This window comes from Centroberyx gerrardi, chromosome 2 (assembly GCF_048128805.1).
Source record: "Centroberyx gerrardi isolate f3 chromosome 2, fCenGer3.hap1.cur.20231027, whole genome shotgun sequence".
Classification (NCBI taxonomy): Eukaryota; Metazoa; Chordata; class Actinopteri; order Beryciformes; family Berycidae; genus Centroberyx; species Centroberyx gerrardi.
In genome coordinates, this window is record NC_135998.1 from 21,126,677 (window position 1) to 21,148,059 (window position 21,383).

Sequence of the window (21,383 nt, forward strand, 5' to 3'; positions counted from 1 at the left end):
ACAAAATATAAACTTGGCTTGTATCAGAAATGACTTATGGTTTCATGTGTGGAGTGTTTAAGTGTTTTGAAGAGTTTTTCTCTTTGTGTCAATGATATTGTCCATTGAATCCGAATCTTATTTTTGAACTGGTCTCCCACAGTTACCTCAGATTTCACATGAGAGCTCCTCACCCAGGCTACAGTACACCCCTGCAATTCAGTTCAGTTGGTTTAGGTGACCGTATTTGTTTGTACTCCCTCCCCCCGCTCTCGTTCTATGAGCGGAAGAGATGCTTGATGTTAGTAATCCTGTGTTATTAGTATTGTAGTTTTATTGCGTTGACTACTGTAGACAAAAGACGTGGAAGTGAGGTCAAGGAACCCAGAGGGATCATAGTTCCTTCAAGTTCCATATATCATCCTTTTTTGCCCAAAAGGTCCAACTCAAATAAAAAAAATCAATGTATGATTCATGCGTGTAACTCTAGCCTGGGCATTTCTGTCTGTGAGTGTACTTGCATGCATGAGGACCTATGCCTCTGTGTGTGGTCATGTGTGCTTGTACAAGTATGATTGTTTATGTATATATTTTTTTGTGTGTGCACATACTGTATAAACAAAACAGCTACAGCTACAGGGCACAGTAATCTGTAGATGACACGCCATGTCATGAGCTGCTTGGGCCATTCTTCTCTCAGTCTATTGCCCAACCTTTTACATGTGGATCAGGGCCCAAGTCCCTTATTATCTCAGGGCAAAGCTGTGACCTCTTCAACCTCATCAAATAAATCTTACTCTGTCTCTTATTTTGGTAATTTATTTAAATGCACACACCGACACACTGCAAACAATACATTCTATCTGTAGAACTGAAAGAAAAACTTTTCTTTATTTACTGTTTTTTTTTCCTGTGGCCTCTTACGGCCATGTTATATACACGGTTTAAGTAGATGGCCTCTTTTGTCAAGAATTAAGTTAAGATCATTTTTCAGCATAAATTTGTTCCACATAGCTCATTCATTGTTCACTCATAGCTCACCACATTTATCAAATTAGTCATCTTCATTGGCTCAAAAAATCCATGTACCATCACCTTTACAGTTCTTTACATTGCAGATGTTCCTTACATAACAGCTGGCAGCGGGCATTTGCATTAGATTCATACATAATACACCTGAACTTACACCTGCATCACAAAGGAAATGACTGGTAGAATGCAGCCATTCTAATTCAACAGTAACGATTTGAAACACAAACACTGACTTTTTTTTTTCTGCATTGGCCTTTCTAGATTTGTGTACTTATTTTGTTGATAGATGAATGGTGCTATATATACCTGGCGAGGGCTCGCATGAAGAACCCTCCCTCTCTCTCAGCTGCGAGGCTGCTGACTCCAGGTTGAATTCTGCCTTACTGCCCAAGCTGCACAGAGGGAAACAGATGGGTAATAAGGTCACAGTAGACGTACTTCCCACTTGCACAGACAAATCACAGACTCACCAGCTGTGCTGACTCAGGACAACATTAGACTCAGGTGAATTAAGATGGATTAAGATATCTTTTTGTAATAATGGAAATAGTTGGTGCGAGTGTTATTGGCCTTTCATGTGGAGGCTAAATATGCAATATTAGTATGGGGAAATGTTATGACATAAAAAAGGATAGAATAAGGCTGGGGACACACTAGACTTTTAAAATCCTGATTTTGAAAGCGTGTTGAATCACACATAAAGGATTTCACAGTAGATATGCTCACACTAGATGATTAGGCAAACATGGGGTGTCACACATTTCATGATATAAGATTATCCTGCCGACTTCTGATATGTCACTGATGTCAGAACCTCTTCTCAAATAGCAAATGAGATGATGGTCCAGTGCTAGCCCACACATAGTACTTTCTTCCGGCCCACATACCGGCCTGGAATGACTGTGATGAATCAACCTGCTTCTGGCTGCCAGGTCGGCAACTTTACCTTAGTAACACAGTATGTCAGGCATGGCATGAGCCAGAACAACAACATTGGAGATGACAATGTCAAATAGGTACCACATACAAATGTTAACCTAGCAGTCACACTAAGTCATTTAAGACTCAGAGGTCAGACTGATGATATACAATCAAGGGGCTCCAAATACATCCCATCATCATTCATACATGAAGGTACCAGAACCATCTGGTATCTTCACCATCTATCTTTACAGATGCACAGATGATGTACTTAATAACTAGGGAATAAAGTCAATAACAAGGCAACCTCAATAAAATGCATTGGTCTCCTTTGCCCGACAGCCTCGTTCTCCTTCAGTGGCGAGCTGGAGCCATCGTTTCAGCCCGGTCTCAACTGGTCAGCCCAACTGGTCTGTCAATATTTCCTGCATTGAACACTGCAGAAAGAGAGAGACGTTCGCACCACAGTGACAAGCCAGAAAAAAATATCCAACCTGTAGTAGAGAAGCGAGAGAAAGCATGAGAAAGGGTGTGTGTCAGTGATCACACAGTGCAGACAAAATATGTACAAAAATGCTTACCAGTTTAGCATTGTTCAAGGCCACCGCAGGCCACATCCCCTCTGTTGTGCTACCCATCAGTGTACAGCCAAGTATTTATCATCTGCTGTAAAAAATCCCTTAACCTCAGAGGCAGCCAAGATTACAACAAAAAGACAATGTGGACTTATCTGGGAACATATGCCTGACAACTTTAATCCAAATGAAACATAGGACTAAGGGACTGAAACCATGAAATTTCAGCCTTTATGCATAATGACGAGGCTACTGCAATACTCTTTCCACAATGCCTCTGAAATGGCATCATTTTAAGGCTAGTTTTCCCAATTGGTGGCTCATATTAACAATAAATCCAACATGAACGCAGCATAACTGAATAAATATGCAAACATCTCCATGAACCTAATAGCCCATTTTGTTTCAAATTTACTGTGGAGGGCAAAATAAAGACGTGGATGTGCAATTTGTAGACTACATTTTTATTAAGTCACTTAAAACTGTAAACTCTCACTCACTACTGCATATTATGTACCAAGGCTGGTAAATAATCCCTGCCTATGCGAAGGCTTAGTGATTGGTATACCTTCATTTATAAGGCCATTTTGGGAAAGCTTCCATCCTAGTCTTAGGTCCCATAACTCTTTTCTTTTGACTGTACCTAAAACAGGGACTGAGATGGGCAAAAAAGCCTTTATGGTCTCTGTTAGACTCTTAGTCTTTTTTTCTTTGTGTATGCTTGCCACAACCTCTTTTCCATTGTCAGCAAATTTAGAACTATAACTATTATAAGAAGCAAGTTTAGAACTATAACCGTGATCAAAACCAAATTGTCATTAATCATAGTTTTTTTGCATTGGTGAGCTGATGGGGTGGTAGGGACAGCATGGCTTAAAATAGAATTTTCAAGCAAGTTTGGACCATATGTTGCACATCATAAACCTGGTCCAGAATGGAAATGCTGCACCAAATTTATCCAAACATTTTCATTATCTGCTCATTACTCAAGCCTTTAGCTCTTTGACTCGTGTTAAATTCTTCCTATATTCTATATCTTTATGTATACTCCCTGTATTCTTAACCATGGAGCTCTCTTGTCTGCAACTAGTTCAGAAAGTCGTAGCTATGGTTTTACCAAGAACATAAAGATTACTTAACTCTAATACTACCTTAAATTGGCCTCCAGTTAAATTAATTGATTTTACCTGGTGCTGCTGGGAAGTTGTTCTATACACAACGCTTCCATGCAATTGTCCATGCATGTGAAATCACACCTAATGAAAAGCTTTTGCATTCATTTACTTTTTAATAATGTGAATTTGTGGGCCGTGTTTGTGAATTAAGTTATGTCTTCATGGATTTCTCTTTCAACAAAATAAAAAGATATTTTAACATCTCATTTGGAAACAGAGATTTAAAATACAGTTGAGGAAAATCCACACAGAAGTCCTTATTAAAACAAGCTTTATTTTACAATAATATTGCCTTTCTGGGACAGCTCAAGAAATCATTTCCCAACTTAAATACTTAGTACATTTTTTTCAAACAAACAGGCACGTAAACTGCTTATTGTGGCTTATAGGCCTATATGATTAAAAATTGTATTCTATATCCCTGTAGTTCTGTTATAGAGCAAGCACTGCATTTAGCACAACACTTTTCACAGTTGGAAAAACAAAACGTAACACAAATCTGTTGATCAAGCAACATAGAAACAGTACATTACCATACAGGTTTGGCAAATAAAAATCTGTTCAGTGCATAATGTGCATGGCATCAAAGGAGATACATTCATCATCCCGTATACCATGGCTGGCTGCTTCAGGACTCGGTGTCGGAGCTGTCTGCTGGATCGGTGTTGTGGGACAGCATGTAGTTGTCCATATCGATGGAGGGACAGTTGTGGATGGAGTAACGCAGACGCTCAGCTAGGATGGCCTGGCTCGTGTAGGGGGGCAGGCGCAGCAGGAAGAAGCACGTCTGAGCAGTAGGGAGGCCGTTGACAGGCTGGGAAGTGGCAGTAGGGGAAAAAAAGCAAAGACTGTTGACTGTTCACACTGATTTGTCTAAATTTTAACATTCAATTTTGAAATGATCCCCAATGCAACATCAATTTTAGAAATGTCTAATCAGGGAGAAAATGTCTGTCCTGGCTCCTGGAGATTGTACCCAAATTAAGTCTTTCTTTTTTTATTTCTTTATGTCATTTGGTAAGCAATGACCAATGAGAAACTCCATCCTTACCCTGTCAACCTTGATGATTTGGAACTTCTGTGTGATATCAGCTGGGTTGGAGGGCAGCCTGGACCTGCCAGAGACAAAACGTAGGAAAAGCACCCGCTCCTCATTGGTGAACTCCTCCAAGCTCTGCCACAACCAGACAATTAGCTGGTGGCTGTCAGTGATGTCACGGTAACGCACCACCTTCCTCAGCATCTCAACAGAAACCTCCGGCAGGCCACAGACCAGCTGCTCCAGCTGCCGGGCCGTCAGCAGGGAGAGAAGGGGCACAGGGATGATGGTGGACATGCCCTCTCTGACTGCTGCCACCTGGACACAACACAGCACTGTTAGCATTGATACTTTTAAGACAAGTGAAAAGGAACCAAAAAGGGGAATGAGGCCCTGCAGCAACCAGTTACAGAAAGTGGTGGGCAGACCAGGTGTTTAAATGGGTTCATATCTGTTGTTCAGATCAGTTCAAGTTAATTGAAATCAGTTTCATTTCAATCAATTACATTCTCATCGTTAATAATCTGATGCAATATGTTTCTTAAACATTATGATTCACTGGAATATCTATACTATGTGATTGTAAATCTATGAATAATCTACCAATTTGCATAAAGTGCAACATTTGCTGTTTAGTGTAAGTGGGTGCAACACACTTGTCCCAGACAAGGTGAATAAATCACATGATAAATCAACTGAATGTATGTGAAATAAATCAGACCTACCAACAGTCGACAACCTTTTTGAGTATATTGGCAGCATAAGCCTAAGGCATCAACCACTGCTGTGCACAAAGTGCAAAACATTCAGTAAATAATCAGTCAGCGACAGCAACAATTATATCGAAAAAGATAACTATAGCAGACCTGCTAAATTAATTATGGATTTCCTATCAATTCACTGAACCAGCCCTTTGACAATTCACTCTTTGTATGAAATGTCAACATCAAGTGCTTTCCCAGACAACTGGACCAAAAATATTTTAAAAAAGGTACACTGTTTCCTAACATCTCAGCCTGTCTTCCACAAAGGTTAACCAAGTAGTCTACTAATATACTTTTAAGGAGATGGTAAGGATATATAGCTTAATTAAACAACCGATTTCTATTCAGGTGTCTGGCAGGAGTTGTCTTTGGCAACTCATCTGGAAGAAAATAGATATGTTAGGATATAGCCTGATTAACCATGTTCATGTTCTAGAGAGGAAATTTGGGAGGCTGGGGGCTCTTGCTGGGCTGGTTAGTGATATTATCAAATATTTGAATGGAGTTATCTCTTGTGCTGGCTGCATTGAATTTATTTTTTATGTCGAGTCAAAAAAAAATTATGTTACAAAGTAAACCCCGGTTCTCTGATGATAGGCGTTAGATATCTCACTATGGGACACTATGCAACATGCCTACAGGTTGGCAGGTCTGATAAATACACACAATTATGCCATGCTCCTTAGCAGTTAATCCTTTAAACCTGTGGGTCCATCTCATGCAGTCTGTACTCCAGAGCCCTCTCCACGTATTCAGTCCGGTTGGCAAAGGTCAGGGAGATGTTTTGACCTCCAGGAACCACAGGTACCAGCTTTCCATCAGCACTGTGGGCCACAAACGAGTCCAGTGGGATCATCTTAAGAGGGAGAAATGGAGAAAGTGGAAGGGGGAGAGAGTAGAAAAAGAAAGGGAGAGAGAGAGGTTGAGGAACAGAGAATGAAATAGATAAAGGCAGTTTAAATACCTTTCAGCTTAGTATGAAGATGTACAACAAAACTAAAGAACTCTGCAATAATCCAATTCACACAGTATCTCACCACAGGGAAATTGTCCTCCGTGATCCCGCTGTTTTCCAGGTGAAGGATGCCCTGTAGGGACCGGTAGGTGAGCAGGTCTACCTCCTCGAGGTCAGGCCCTCCCAATGGGATGGAGCAAAGCTGCTTCCACACCCAAGGCGCCAGATGTAGGTCCAGCGGCTTCTTGGTGCGGATGGCCACAGCCATGAGAATGCCCAGGAAGCGGAACTGGACCACGTGATCCTCTGAGACTGTCGCTGGGTTGAGCAGGAACCTGGGAGGGTATGCAAACAATACGGCAAACATTTTAAAGCTAAAGACTATTTTGGCAAATCAGACATTCCGTCATACTTTAAGTGCATTGATTTGGTTGGTGACCGACAACATGGACTTACATAATCAAACAAACAAACATTAAACAGAGTGACCTGTGTACCTGTCTGTGTTACTGCCCACATCAGTAACGCTGTTGGGAGTATGAATGAGAAGATCCACCACACCAGATTGCAACTCCTGGTTAAAACACATTGTACCATGTAAGATACCAAAACATATGCTTTGTGGAGTTTTCAATATATAATATACCAATAACCCATCTACTCATCTTTGAACATGGCCATCCAGTATGATGTACAGTATGCAAAGCAGAACAAGCCCAGACTGCATTATACTGGTAAACTACCTTCATTGCTCTTAGACCTTTTCTCTGTGGTTTCCATCCTACCTGGCACATTTCAGTGATGGTGTCATCAAACACTCCTCCGGCATCGTCGGCCCCCTCTCCGATAAGTTTGACCTTCCAGGCTCGTGATGGCAGCCGCAGCTCTAGAGGATTCAGACTCACCACCTGCTTGGCGATCTGCACAAAGATGGGCTTGCTGGAGCGCCCCCTGTATGGGTTTATGGGACAACAACATGGACATCAACCAAGGATTTGATGAAGACAGATTAGAATTTTAATAATGATAGGTACTAAACCAGTGACCACTTTCTTGTGTAAAACTGCTGTTTTCTGAATATATATCCAAATGAAGAATACTTTCAATATCTTCAACTTAAGAGCTACATTACAAGCCACTTCCTTCTTAACCTGCCAGATAACAGAAACAACATAGATACTGTAAATTACTAATTCTATCGGGACAATATAAAATTCTTTAGATATTTTTTTTTCCTCAGTGGAAATGAGGGCACTTGTGGACAAAACTTTTATAAACTGGAACAAAGATTTAATATAACCAATAAAATAAGTGGAAAGATTACTTTAAATTGATGCATGACATTACTACACACAGTAGTCTATGACTAATACAATATAAACTTATGAACCAAATTTACAAATAAAGATATTATGGAATGGATTGGAAACATGGGTGACAAACATTACAAAACATGCTGTCTCTTTATCTCCTGAGACTTGTCTTCTTCATGACATTACAACAGATATACCCAAGGGGGTGAACAATAATATTCTTCAATTATAATGAACAAAAAGCATCCTTTCAAAGTGAAAATCAGACATCTCAGTGCAGCTTTGTGATTGATCATGTAAATGCAATTTTGGGATCAACAGATAATAGACCATCACATATCTCAGTGTGCCTTCAGAATCAATACGGCCAATCAGGAAAGGGGAAAGGGCTTAAATGACATAAACAATCAATAGGAAACTCTCCCCCGACTTCAACAAGCCATCACTCATGTCAGTGTGAGTTTGGATCAACCGATATAGATGATGAAAATCCAAAGCACAAAATTTGGGGAAATGTTTGGGACAGAACGACAAACTGCCAGACCAACCTATTAGCTGCTGGTCGCAGCAAAAAAAAAGGTTGGAGACCTCTGCCTTTGGATTTAGTGAGTTGACGTTCTTGGCTCAGTGCATTAGGGAAAAAATGACCAATGCCACAACATTTTAGAAGGTATAACTGAATCAACGACATATACATAGAACATACACATATGTACATAGAACATGTTGTTTTAAATCTACATAAAGTACCAAGTATTCACCCATAACCCGTAATCACCCGTAATTCCAAATTTTATATTATTATTATTATTTTTTTTTGTAATCCATTTTATATACAGTATATAAATAAAATACACAATAAAAAAAATGAAACTTTACCAATGGATGCACTTTTCTCCGTTTTGGAAAAAGTAAGTCTTTAAATCAAGTAAGTCTTTTTATTTGTGCATCACTCTTATTTATATTTGGCATGTTTCCATGTGAGTTGATGTTTCCTTGTGAATTAGAACATCTTTTAAGAGCTATCAGTTTGTTTGCATAGCTATTTAGATTTTAAAAATGGGTTTCTGTTCTGTTTTTAGAGTATGTTAATCTACTGATAGTGGGGCAATAATAGTCATTGTTAGGATTAGGCTATACCGTTTAGAACAAATAATGAATTTACCTTTGGAAATGGAAATGGTATTAGTAACAAATAATGAATTAACTTGGAATATGGAAATTAGGAGTAAGTTTTAACTTTTTTAAATATGTTATTAAAATTGTGTCAAATATTGAGAAACAAATCATTTGATCAAATGAGATGAATGAGTAATTTAAAATAATAAGTACATATATCATTATTGGTATATACTGGAATGACCATACATAACAGATCGTCACACTCAAAAAGTGAGTGAAAGAAAATATGCAACCAAAATGCCCTTCTGCCTTCTGGCACTCTGCCAATGAGCCCTGTGGCCAGTTGGAAAAATATGGCAAGTCGCCTTGGCCACCCACTGTGCTCCAGCTAACTAATGAAGACCCTGCCAACTGACTGAATGACACAGTCATCCTTACCTAGAGGAAATCCTCTTCACAGTGATCTGTGGCCCATAGGTTTTGCCCTGGGTCATGGTTCTGCCAATGGAGCGCACTAGAGGCAGAGTATTGACCTTGGGTGATAGAAGGCCTCTGAGATGGCCCCGGATGATGGCTGTTGTCCCTGAACTATAGCGTGATGTGGACACCTGGAGGGAGGGAGGGAGGGAGGGAGGGATAGGGAATGAAAGAGAGAGAGAGGAGGACAAAATGAGGGAGGGAAAGAAAAGGATGACAAGGACAGAAAGAAGAGGAATCAGAGGTCAGAATGCAGCATGCACATGTTTACGAGCAGAAATTTTTGCTAGTTGATATTCAACCATTTTTTCAGTCATTCTCTCTTTGTTAATGGATGGAAAGACAAAGGGAGAACATGGGATCACAGTAAAGAGACAACAGGAGAAACCTGAATCCCATGAGGCTGTGGTTACCTGATTCTTGGGGTCCAGGTTGAGCAGTCTCCAGGACTTGTACATGAGATCAGAGAAGTGGTAGAGCACCCTGAGGCGCATGTTGAGGACATCAGGGCTGCAGTCTTTTAGGGTATTGTACTGGGGAGGGACTGACTGGGGCAGGCCTAGTTGGAAATTTCCAGAGCCACCTGGAAAAGAAGGCAACAAATGGATTCTGAAGTGCAGTCTTTCCGATCGATCAAATGCGCAGAGGGTTTGTGTGTGTGTGTGTGTGTGTGTGTGTGTGTGTACCTGAGGCTTTAGTCGTCATCGAGGGGATGGTCCACGCTGAGCTGTGGCAGCGGCCAGCAGAGATCTGTCTGATGTTCTTCCCCTGGAGGGCCGTTACCAATGTCGCCTCCTTTACTGGGTTGGAGTGGCCCTGGCCAAGCTAGGACACACACAAGGTAACAGCACACCCTTTGGAGTTATTTTAAATTCCCTTTTAACAGTCAAAAACAACAATCTGTTTCCAGTAAAACTAGAAATAAATATTTTGCACCATTCAAATGTGCACCCCTACCTTCCTTAGGTAGCATTTCAACCATCACACTGTAAGCAGTGCAAGTTTAACCATACCCCCAAGATGTAAAAAATAACTCAAAATGCATTTTACGCTCAGTGTTCTGTATAATTTTGTATTGTAGCATGCTCGTCACCTGTCCCTCACTGTTGCAGCCCCAGGCATAGACGTCTCCTGTGGAGGACAGGGCGAGGACATGTTCACAGCCCACAGCGATGTCCTCAATGAACAGCCCCTCCAGAGCTGGCACCACCTGGGGACGGGATTTATTCTTCAGCATGGAGTCTGGCAGGCCAATCAGACGCTCTGAAGGATGGAACAGAAGGGACAGGTCGATTGCAGAGGCAGGCAGTTGGAAATGGATTTATCTCAAAGTACCAAAACAACATACGCAACATGCTCAACAATAAAACAAACAAAATGTTAAATCTTTCCTTTAAGCATAACTGTGTTTTTGAGTATTTGCATAGATATCTCCAAAATGAAATGTACCAATAGCCAGCAGTAATGTGTGTGTGCGTGCGTGCCAAGTTTCTGATATCTTCAATATGGATTTTTGTTTTCATACTTATTTCAGATGTGTCAATTCAGGATGCATTTGATCTGCTCATTCCCAGGGAGCATGTGACCATTACTGGTGGTTTTAGATGCCTCTACTGGCATATCAAATATGAAATTGCACCAACCAGCTAACACAATATGGGCCTGCACTATATCCTGGAACACCTTACTACCTCCGATGACTATGCCAGGATCCTGTGGGTTTAGACCTTTTTCCCTTCTCCATGCACCTTGGAAGTAGGTGGAGTTGTGCCAGAAACCCCTACTCTGCTAGGATCCTGTGGTAAACCAGTTAGGCCTTAAACACAATCATGGCAGACCTGTTGCAAGGCAAGCTTGCCCAGCTCAACATAGCCCCCCTGACCCTGACCGGCCCACAAAATGGACCACTCAACAGTTCAGAAACCAAATGCAACAGCTAACAATAAGGTTAATTATACAATTATACAGAGAGCTCAGAAAAGTATTACTACCTACTTCTACTACCATAACTTTCATATGAAATATAGTATAACTCTAGTATATAAGTCTTAGTCCTGAGATAGATAGATTTACACACTTTGGACCCCAACTGATGTCCTTTCCTTTCAGCCAGAGGCTGCTTTTTTGGCTGCTTCAGAAGCTGCTGCATATTGCCTGCCAAAATCTGGAACCACGCAACCCTAACTAATCCCCAAACATTAGTAATGAAGGATGTGGATAAAAATCCATCTCACACATCTTTGAATTGTGAATCTAAGCTTCTTCCTTTCCACTGCCACATCCACCACATCTTCCCATGGCACAGTGAGTTCTGTAAAGTAAATTGCTCGCCAAGTATTGGACCACAATGCTAGGTCAGGTGTTAGGCTTGTGAGTTAATGTTGCTGGCCTATGTCTGAATAAAAATTAACGGAAAAAGAGTCCATCAGGAAAGGGTGAGGGGCTTAAATGACATCACCAATCAATAGGATACTCGTTCCCAAGTTCGACAAGCCATTACTCCTTGCACATCAATGCGACTTTGAGATTAATAATAATACAAAATCAATAGGAAACTCTCGGCGAACTAGCCATCACTCAGTTTGAACAAGTGTAACAGTAAAATTCTTCAGAACGGATTTTGGTGTTACACTTTGTTTTATAAACATAAAGAAAGCGATTCATGTAAAAAAATCTGCAGAATGACTCGTTTTTTATATATTGTCAGAATCTGCTTTGTTCGCTCCAGTCGTCTCTATTTGTGATACAATATGCTGATATCTTATGGCCCTCATGATTTGTGTTTGGTTGCCCCTTGGCGCCGCCATTAAAACCTTCCTAGAATTGCCGCTGCTTCAGCTTGCTAGGCTGCCGACAAATAGCTAGAAGACTCATTATAATGTTGTAATATTTTCTCTTTACTATGACAAGTTTTTGTGTCATTTTTCAACCTAAATATTATGGACCATGCTAGCTTAATCCTGTGGATAACAAAAAACTCCTGTTAGACTCCTGCTTCTGCATTCCTTGTAAGTGACAATTAGCCTACACTACTTCACTTTTTTCAAATATTCAATATTCAATATGGTTTAATCTTTGTATCTTGTTCTGATTAACAAGTACAGAATCTGTCCAGACCCACCGCTTCAATGCAAACTATAGTAATCTACGTCTGGTCTTGCATAAACCTTTTTTTGTTCTGCCCACAGCAGTTGACACCATCCATAAATTCTTGTGAACTTTGGCTGTTTGTCATTGTCCTTTACTGAGCCCAGAGGGAAAAAAAAACATTTTATTTTATTAATTCATGTGCATGAAATGCTATCGTGTCAATATATACAATGACCTATAAATAATTAGACCCAGTCAACTGGGGTCATGAACGTGCCACACCAAGACACAAGGCAGAAGAACAAGGAAATAGTTCCTGCTCTGTGCAAAAGTGTCAAAATTTACTAAATTACTGACTTACTTAGTGACAGTATTCTGCCAAGGACTCAGTGGAGAAATGATTGTGCTACATGTGTGTGTGTGATGTGTGTGGAACATGCATTTTTATGTTGTAATTTACCTTCACTTCTAACATACACCATTTCCATGTTTGGTGTCTCACAAATTAAGAATTAATTTTTGGGAATCAGGAATGTGTTAATACTACTACCATAAACACATTTTCTGACACATTCAACATTAAGGTGTAGTACTGGAATCACATCCCCACTACAAGCTCATTGAGATGACTTTGGCGTGTCCCAGATAAACTCACCTGGTTCGAGGGAGTTCAAAATAGATTTATGAAGGACAAAGGGCCCCATCTGACAATCTGCTAATGAACAAACAACCACCTTTCCACAAGATAAACTGCCTGAGTTGAGCTTTCTTGCACTGGGACAAAGACTTGTCTCCCGTTACCAACTGCTGAACTGAGCTGAAGTCCTGCCGTTAACCACTTAAGTTATCCAGACCCTGCTCTGCCAGCCAACCACCTTCCAGCTGTTGAGCTGTATGTGCTCAGCAGAGCCGCCAGCTGAAGAGACTTTAACCCTGCTACCCTTGCCTCATCATGCTGACTAGTGCCGCCCTGCCTCCTGGTGTCTCACCTTCAGGAGTCCTGGTCCTATCACATAACTTAGCAGTCCGCCTCACATTCTGTTAACATTGGTATTAATGCTTTATCGTTCAGTGTAATAGTGTAGCTTATGGTAAAGGACAAAGCTACAGTTGATATTCACTGTTAACATGACTCATGACATTGTTTTTTGTAGCAAAAAACTATTTATTCCAACTTGTATTTGTGTCCAACACTGAGGTGAGGAACATTACTATGCCACTGGACCTTGCACTTCAAAGAGCACTGTTTGACTTTAAAGCTTGTTTTGTGCCAATTGCATCAAACACTGGTGTAGTTATTCAGCAGGGTGCCATCTATACCGTCTTTGATTCCCATGCATGTAATGAAAAAGGTTTAATTGATGGATGTGGTCAAGCGGTTGTCATTCACTATCAAGATATTCAAGATGTCTATGTGTAACTGGTAAACCTGGCTGAGCAGCTTATTCCTCCATTCCTTATCACCAATCAAACAATTAGATTGAAAATATGTCAATTTTACATCAGCAACCAGCCTATTCAACAATCTCTATTATCAAGGTTTTGGCCTCATGGTTATGACACATTTAAGAAATGGTGTAAGATGTCAGTTTCAGTTTTTAAAAAAATATAGTAGTTAAAGCAAAATTGGAGACACACAGTTTCTGAAGTACATCACAAATATATAACTAAATATGCAACAATCAATGAAAATGTACCTTGTCCAAAGGTGTAAACATGTCCATCACTGGCCAGGACCACAGAGAACTGAGTTCCACAACTGACCTTCTTAATTCCCTTGTTGCAGAGTTGCTCCACTTTCTGAAAATAGGAACAACCAAAAATAATATTTCATCTGCACAATGCAAGCATTTGTAAATGCACGAGGAAAAAGCAGTGGATAATTTGCAAGCAATAAATAATGGGGTAAAAAATGGGGTAGAGGAAGGGTATGTTTAGTATACACTGCATCATCATAAACAAAAAAAGTTTGATAGAGCCATCAAAGTTGAAAATGCAGGAATTTTAGGTATAAGAGGCCAGTTTAATCCATTTAATCAAATAATTTAATTTGATAATGAAAGTTGGAAAAGTAACAATGCTCAAATCTTTATATGTGCACTGTCTGTCTCAACCCAAATATGAAAGTGAACAAGTTGGCTATTTCTAAATAGCTCATAAAAAGCTTATTTTCCTGAACTCATCCCCTTAGAGTGTGTTTTTGTTGAGCAAGTAATGGTAGTATAGATAATTGTCTTTCACCACTTTTTAACTCTTTGTTAGGGAATTGAGAGAACACAGGCAGCTTGCTTAAAATTAAACACCGTTAGTATACTTCCAACTCTGACAGATTGCTTTATCAACAATTAATGTGCTTGCCATCTTGCATTTTGCTTTGTCGGTGGAGTGAATTAAATCACCTCTAGTTACCTCTAGTTATTCCCTTTCATGCACTCCAGGGAGGAAACCAGCTAGAGAGCAATAAACTACCTTTATTTTTGTCTTTTGAGGATCCTTAAATGTGAGAGGGCTTTGTCACTACTAACCTACCTGTGGGTAGCACTTGGCTGTACAAGAACCTGTTCCCAGTTTGCCATAATCCCCATCTCCGAATGCCCACACAATCATGCCATCAGAGGACAGCACCAGAGTGTGGTTCAGACCACATGACACCTGAGAACAGTGACACAAGTTAGCTTTGGGTTAGCATTTGGGCAGGCTACATCACCATCTGAGTTGTGAAGTGTTTATATTGAGCGGTTCTAGGTAAAAGCATTTGATTTCTGACCTGTCCCACATGATATCCCTCTAGTGCAGCCACCCTTTCAGGTAGCATCTTGTTGGATGTTGACCTTTGACCCAGACGGCCAGAGTCACCACTGCCGAACGTGAACAACTTCCCATCTGCTGTTACCACAGCTGAGTGCCTGAAGCCACAAGCAAGCTGGAAAGAGAAAGACAAGCATTATGAAGGTCTCACAAAACATGGGGTTATATAGTTGTGTCTAACAGTTGAATTGTAGTCCTTTGGGGTTTTAACAGATAAGTGTCACAAAATGTTTTACAAAAAACAAAAGACATAGATAAATAAACCAAGAGATAAAACAAAGACCAAGACAAAGAACAAGGTGCAGTACAAAAATACATTAAATGTAAATAGGATCATATAAAGATCCAGTGTTCAACATGTCCATTAAGTGCCTGTGTGAAATTTGATTATCAAGGAGAATTTTGAGGGTTGAGGGTGGTCTACAGTATAGAGCAGAGTTCATCACTTAAGCTGTTGACTGATTTGTCATCAACAGAATTGCTTAGGAAACAGAGAGAGCTAGGGAAAAGATGTTGTTCTGAGCAGTGCAAGAGTTAAATATCCTGGTCATAGTAATTTTCTTAATACTTCCAACAATAAAGGATCAAAGAATTAAAAAGTAGACATGAGTTCCAAGTATTGAGGATTATCTCTACCTGAGTAACCTCCTCTCCTTGTAGGGCCTCTATCTGTTTGGGTCTCCTCTGCCTCTCGCTGTTGCCATGGCCGAGTTTGCCAAAATCTCCATCTCCCCAGCTGAATACTTCTCCAGTCTCAGTCAGGGCCAAAGAGTGGCCATCTGACCCACAAGATGTCACCAGTTGGGTCACCACATAACCTGCCCATAGATCAAAGGGTCAGTAGAGTTAAGTTTAACATGAAAGCAACCAAATCAAATGACAACAATACAGCCAAAATACAGTGATTTCCTATCTCCATTAATAAAAACAAAATATTCGAGGCAACAGGAAAATTCAGTCACAATTTTTTTTTACATAGCTGGCCCTGGATGACTACCTTGCAGGGCAGAGATGACAGTGGGGGTGTAGAGATCATCAGAGTTACCCTGGCCCAGTCTGCCATATTGGCCTTCTCCTACAGCCAGTATTGTCCCATTGGCTTGTACCAGGAATGTACAGTTCTGACCACACACAACCTGGGTGACAACAGAAAATATCCACATGGAGGAAAACAAACAACAAAACAGCAGCAATCAAAGGCAAAGCAGGTTGCTTTGGACAAAAAGCAACTGATATGTCTGGATTAGGCCAAATCTAGACACTGAATAGTATCAGTACATTGAAAATACTGGTGTCAGTTTGTTAAAAAATGGTCATGTTTTAAGTAGAATTTGTGGGATATTTTAAGTAAAATTGATCAGAATTGGATATCATGAAGTCAAATTCCTGAACTGGGTAAATAGTGTACCTGTTGTGTCTGGGAGAGAGCGGATGCAAGAGTGGGTATCATTAGGTTGATTCCTGTGTCTGCCAACTGTCCATGACGCCCGTTCCCCCAAAGGTACACCTCACTCTTCCCCCCTTGTTGCCAGTCCTATGAAACACAGCAAAGGAAACAGAAATAAGAATCTACAACACCTTCTACATAAATAATTACATGAAAATGAAAATGTTTCTGGAGACATGACATCCTTCTGTAAGTGAGGTCAGCACACTCCTGCACCACTCTCAATAGGTGGAAAAATAGAACAATGGCAACATTATGTGGTAAAGCTGTGCTATTAGTGGCTTAGAATAGATCAGCAACTCTTAAATCTGGAGCACAAGAGTGAATAATTCCAAAATGGCAACTTTAAATGCAAACAATTAAATCCGGTGTATTACATTGTGTAAAGACAGCTGAGCTGTTACCTCAGGATTGGTGGTGGCCCATGACATGAGCTGTTCGTCCATCCTGAAGCTCCACTTACTATTGTCCTAGAAGACAGAGAACAAATGCCTACATGAGGAAACTTCTGTATCATTTAGTAATTTGAGAATGTTTTCAATGTTTAACATTTACTCCACTTGCGTAAATTTCATACACAGGGAGTTGTCACTACCCACCAGTGCCTTGGTGATCTCGGTGGCACCCGCCTCTTGGAACTCTGGAACAACGAAGGACTCTGGGAAGGCAGTGCCCCTGGCAATAGCCTCAGCACTGCGGACAGTGGTGGCGTAAGTGGCTAGCCAGCTCCACTCCAATGGACAAGAGGGGGCATCAGGACTAGTGTGGTGTGGAGGGCGTGGGTAACGGCACAGGTGTTGCTCCAGGGACAAGCCCACAGTCAAAGAGGCCAGACTCTGCAGGAAGGCACTGTGGACCAGCTGGTCACCAGCTGTCACATGGCTCTGCATTAAGGGAAGGCATTCAAAGTCAGTTATAGGAGGAGGTTCACATGGACATAAGTGTGTCTCTCAGCCTGTCAGTATTTCCATACAACATATCTGTTGTGGGTGGTAGACAAAAGTGCTACATACGCATCCACAAATGTAAGATAATGAATCCTCAAGATCGTGTTGCAAACAACTGTTAAAGCCTCTGAGATGATTTTCCAGAGTCATTATGTTGATCTTGCACAGAGTCAGGAGTCACCATACATGTCTTTCATATGTAGCAGTTTGGTCTTATCATGGGCCTTGTTTTCGATCACACAGTATCTCTTGTCTCAGAATTCATTTTTGCTTTCAAAAATCTTATGTAAGAATTCTGGAATAAATGAAAGAAAGGGCTATATTACAGCCCATGAAAATCAATGCACACCACACAAACACCTTAAAAAGTCTCAGTAATAACCCGTTCATAGTTGTACTGCTCCTGCAGCAGTAAGGGCAGCCTCTCCAGGAAGACAGCCATACAAGGTGCCCGGTTCAGACCCAGGATGCTCTGGCTTCTAAGGACCATGCGACAGGAAGCCAGCACATGGTTCTGACTGATCCAATCTGGGGTGCAGCAGATCAACAGAACATCCTGGAGAGGAAACCATGACAAAGCAGTTATTACACCAAAGCCATGCTGTAAAATGGCACATTCAGAATATATTTGATATATTTTAAGCTAAATAAACACTTGGATAGAAGTGGGAGGAAGAGAGTACTGTAATATCCCAGCTACTTTGAGGTCTCAGGAAAATTGAAGTTATAAAGAATCAAAATTACCTTTGACCTTCCAAAGCAGGCGGCCACGCCTACATTTGGTATCCAGGAAGTACTGACCACTGAACCCAATCCTGTCACAGTTTGTAAGACTGAACCATCCTGAAAGAAGTACAGAGCAGCAGGATTGGTTAAAATTCTAACGTGAGACAAAGATTTATTGCCTTTAGTGCCTACTGCCATACCCTGTAATGTCTATCACAAAATATGAGATCTTTGTGCTGACTCCAAAGCAGACAGGGGAAGCAGCAGTGAATGGTGTTTTCTGACCTGTAAGGACCAGATGTTGAGCAGTCCTCCTATCCCTCCAGATACCAGAGCCAGTCCACTGGGGCAAAATGAAAGGGATTTCACTGCTGTGATATGGCCGTTGAGTGTGAACCTGCACTTTGCACTGTCACGCTGGGGAAGGCAACAGAAACAGATGATTTCAAAAGGAGCTAAAATGAGATCTGATCACATAATGCCAATTGTTACCATCACTGGTAAAAGTCAAAATGTGTGAGTAACAGGTAAGTAAAAGGCTGCAAAGAAAAAAGCCACTGGCGAGCTCCAACAGCAGATCCAAACTGACCTGGCTACCACTGGTCTTTTCCTGGGTAGGGGAGCCGCTCAATATGTTGGGCAAAGACACAATGGTACCTCCCTGTGGTAGCGTCCACACATACACAGCACCATTCTGACAACCACTGTAGAAATATGGAGAGGAGGAAATAAACTCTTGTTAGCAAATCAATACATCTGGTTGGGTCATCTGGTTTATTTAATCAGGTAGTCTCATTGAGATTGAGATCTCTTTTTCAAGAGAGACCTGAGAACAACATAAATGTATAAAAAATGACAGACAAGTACAATTCAGTCACATGTTACAGTCAACAGTCAGGCATAGAGAGACAAACTAAAAGAAACAACAGAAAACAAACAAAACAGAATCACAAACTAAAAATATTCGTTCAAGCTTTAAAATCATCCAAGGGGACAAGAAATTCTAATTTGAATGTTCTTTGTAATTCATTCCATTTATAAAGTGACTAGTACTGGAAACCAGTCTTGCTAAGTTTAGTATTTATGCGTGGAGTATCTAAGACTAACCAGTCCTGTGACCTGGTACACGAGTAAATACAGTACAATGAAATTCTGTCTTTTTGCTAGAGAGGACCATCCTAGTTTTTTTACTTTATCTCCAGAGATAAAACACAGGTAACTGTCATAAACTGCATCCAGTGGCTTCAAGGTGGAAGGGATAGAATGCGAGCGGAGAATGTCGCCATAATCAAATACTGACTTGACAGTGGATTGTACAATGGTTTTCCTATTTTCAAAAGAGAAACATGCTTTGTTTCAATACAAAAATCCAATTTTTATTTTCAGCTTTTGAGCAAAGTGGGTCTTGAAAGACAATCTGCTATCTAGCCAAATTCCCAAGTATTTATAATATTGTACCAGTTCAATCTGGGTAGCATTACATTTATGAATACTAAGATTGCAGTTGGGGTCATTGTGAATAATATACAGTATATATTTTGTCTCAGGATTGTATTTTGTTTCAGGATTGAAAACAAGTGTGAGATTAATGAGATATCTCTGGACAGAATCAAAGGCAGACTGTAATCTAGTAAGGGCCTGGTTCGGAGTGGAGCCAATAGCATACAAGATGGTGTCATCAGCGTAACAATAGACCTTACAATCCTGTGTTGAAAAAATGTTATTTAGAGAGGTATTTTAGGTATGAAAGAGAGATAATATTCAACGAGGACAGATTTAATTCATTGTATACACTTACACAGCCATCATGAGCCTGGGATGGGGTGCTCTGCCAGGGAGTGGGCACCATTCGGCAATGTTGATGGCGCTTGTGTGGAAGAGGGAGTGGAGGGTGACCCAGGTGCCCCCAGACCACCCCAGTATCTTCACTATCTCTGACTGGCCCAAGGCCAGTAGTAGGTGTCCCGTGGGGTCCCACTTTAGGGAACTCACACTCTCCTGTGGAATGGTGGGATGGATAGTGAGGGTGGGCGGTAAGAGTAGAGAGAGTAGCAAAATGAGATCATCTGGTATAGTGGATCAATCATCACAGCACACAGTATTATAAAGGTTCTTAAAAACACACTGTAAAAACACGTCACAATATGTAAACAGAAGAATAGAACCGTCAGAATGTTTTCATGACGTCAACTCCATTTGTTGCTGAAGTATATATAATAATACATCGATATATTTTGTTTAGCTGTGCTGTCAAGCATACGGTAATTAAAATGAGTGTAGAGTGCATTTTGCAGACTGACATGGAAGACTGACACCACTACAGGCTGCTCATTCTCATAGCATCCAGCTGTGGCCAGAAGGATCTTTCCATTAGGATAGCCCACAGCAAATGGCTTGTCCACGCTGTGCCAGGCTACACACTGGGGGGCTAGAAGAGATCAGATGAAGAGAAACAGTCAGTAAAGAAATGTACTAAACCTCAATCATACCATAATCCCATATATGTCAATTTAACCATGTCTGTCTTCTAACTGAAGGTATTGCAGACCGTCCATGGCCAGTAAAACACTCATCTATGGTGGTGTTTTACAATAGGTTAAATTAATAGTGATATATTACATATAATAAGGTACACAATAAAGAACCAATCTGTGAACCATTCATTTGGTGTTTTTGTTTGGGTGTCTCCTCACCTTCTTTCCTGTGGCAGTGGCTGAATTCAGTGCTCTTCACATGAAGGCCTGATTCCTGCATTGTGACCTGCAGCCAGCAGAGGGAGCCATCCAGCCTTCCCACCAACAGGCTCTCAGCAGGTCTGTCCGTACAGGCCCCTGTCTGGTTAAGAACCAAGGGGCTGAAGGTCTGGGCCCAGCAAAGGGCTGTGACCCATGTCACCTGGGCCTCCAAATGACAGTGAGATCCTGAGGAGAAGCAACAGAGAGATGAAATCTAATTGCAATTACTGACGTGATAGTTATTAGGCACCTGAGAAACTACAGTAAAATATGAAATT

General features: G+C 40.9%; 1 protein-coding gene across 1 annotated transcript in view; it reads right to left on the reverse strand.

Annotated features, from left to right (window-relative positions):
- Positions 1–3,942: 3,942 nt before the first annotated feature.
- LOC139913090 (putative E3 ubiquitin-protein ligase HERC1) overlaps positions 3,943–21,383 on the reverse strand; it is a 66,436-nt gene continuing 48,995 nt past the window's right edge. Inside the window, exons 56-80 of the mRNA XM_071901031.2 lie at positions 21,064–21,291; positions 20,671–20,798; positions 20,169–20,368; positions 18,960–19,074; positions 18,656–18,787; positions 18,389–18,487; positions 18,027–18,200; positions 17,297–17,581; positions 17,102–17,167; positions 16,659–16,784; positions 16,248–16,386; positions 15,887–16,068; positions 15,210–15,365; positions 14,972–15,094; positions 14,140–14,242; positions 10,446–10,615; positions 10,039–10,177; positions 9,766–9,935; positions 9,314–9,483; positions 7,226–7,391; positions 6,938–7,014; positions 6,523–6,775; positions 6,189–6,341; positions 4,734–5,039; positions 3,943–4,496 (exon numbers count right to left, since the gene is read on the reverse strand). Coding sequence (XP_071757132.2) covers positions 4,311–4,496; positions 4,734–5,039; positions 6,189–6,341; positions 6,523–6,775; positions 6,938–7,014; positions 7,226–7,391; positions 9,314–9,483; positions 9,766–9,935; positions 10,039–10,177; positions 10,446–10,615; positions 14,140–14,242; positions 14,972–15,094; positions 15,210–15,365; positions 15,887–16,068; positions 16,248–16,386; positions 16,659–16,784; positions 17,102–17,167; positions 17,297–17,581; positions 18,027–18,200; positions 18,389–18,487; positions 18,656–18,787; positions 18,960–19,074; positions 20,169–20,368; positions 20,671–20,798; positions 21,064–21,291 — 4,046 coding nt within the window. The 3' untranslated portion in view covers positions 3,943–4,310. The remainder of the gene's footprint in view (positions 4,497–4,733; positions 5,040–6,188; positions 6,342–6,522; positions 6,776–6,937; positions 7,015–7,225; positions 7,392–9,313; positions 9,484–9,765; positions 9,936–10,038; positions 10,178–10,445; positions 10,616–14,139; positions 14,243–14,971; positions 15,095–15,209; positions 15,366–15,886; positions 16,069–16,247; positions 16,387–16,658; positions 16,785–17,101; positions 17,168–17,296; positions 17,582–18,026; positions 18,201–18,388; positions 18,488–18,655; positions 18,788–18,959; positions 19,075–20,168; positions 20,369–20,670; positions 20,799–21,063; positions 21,292–21,383) is intronic.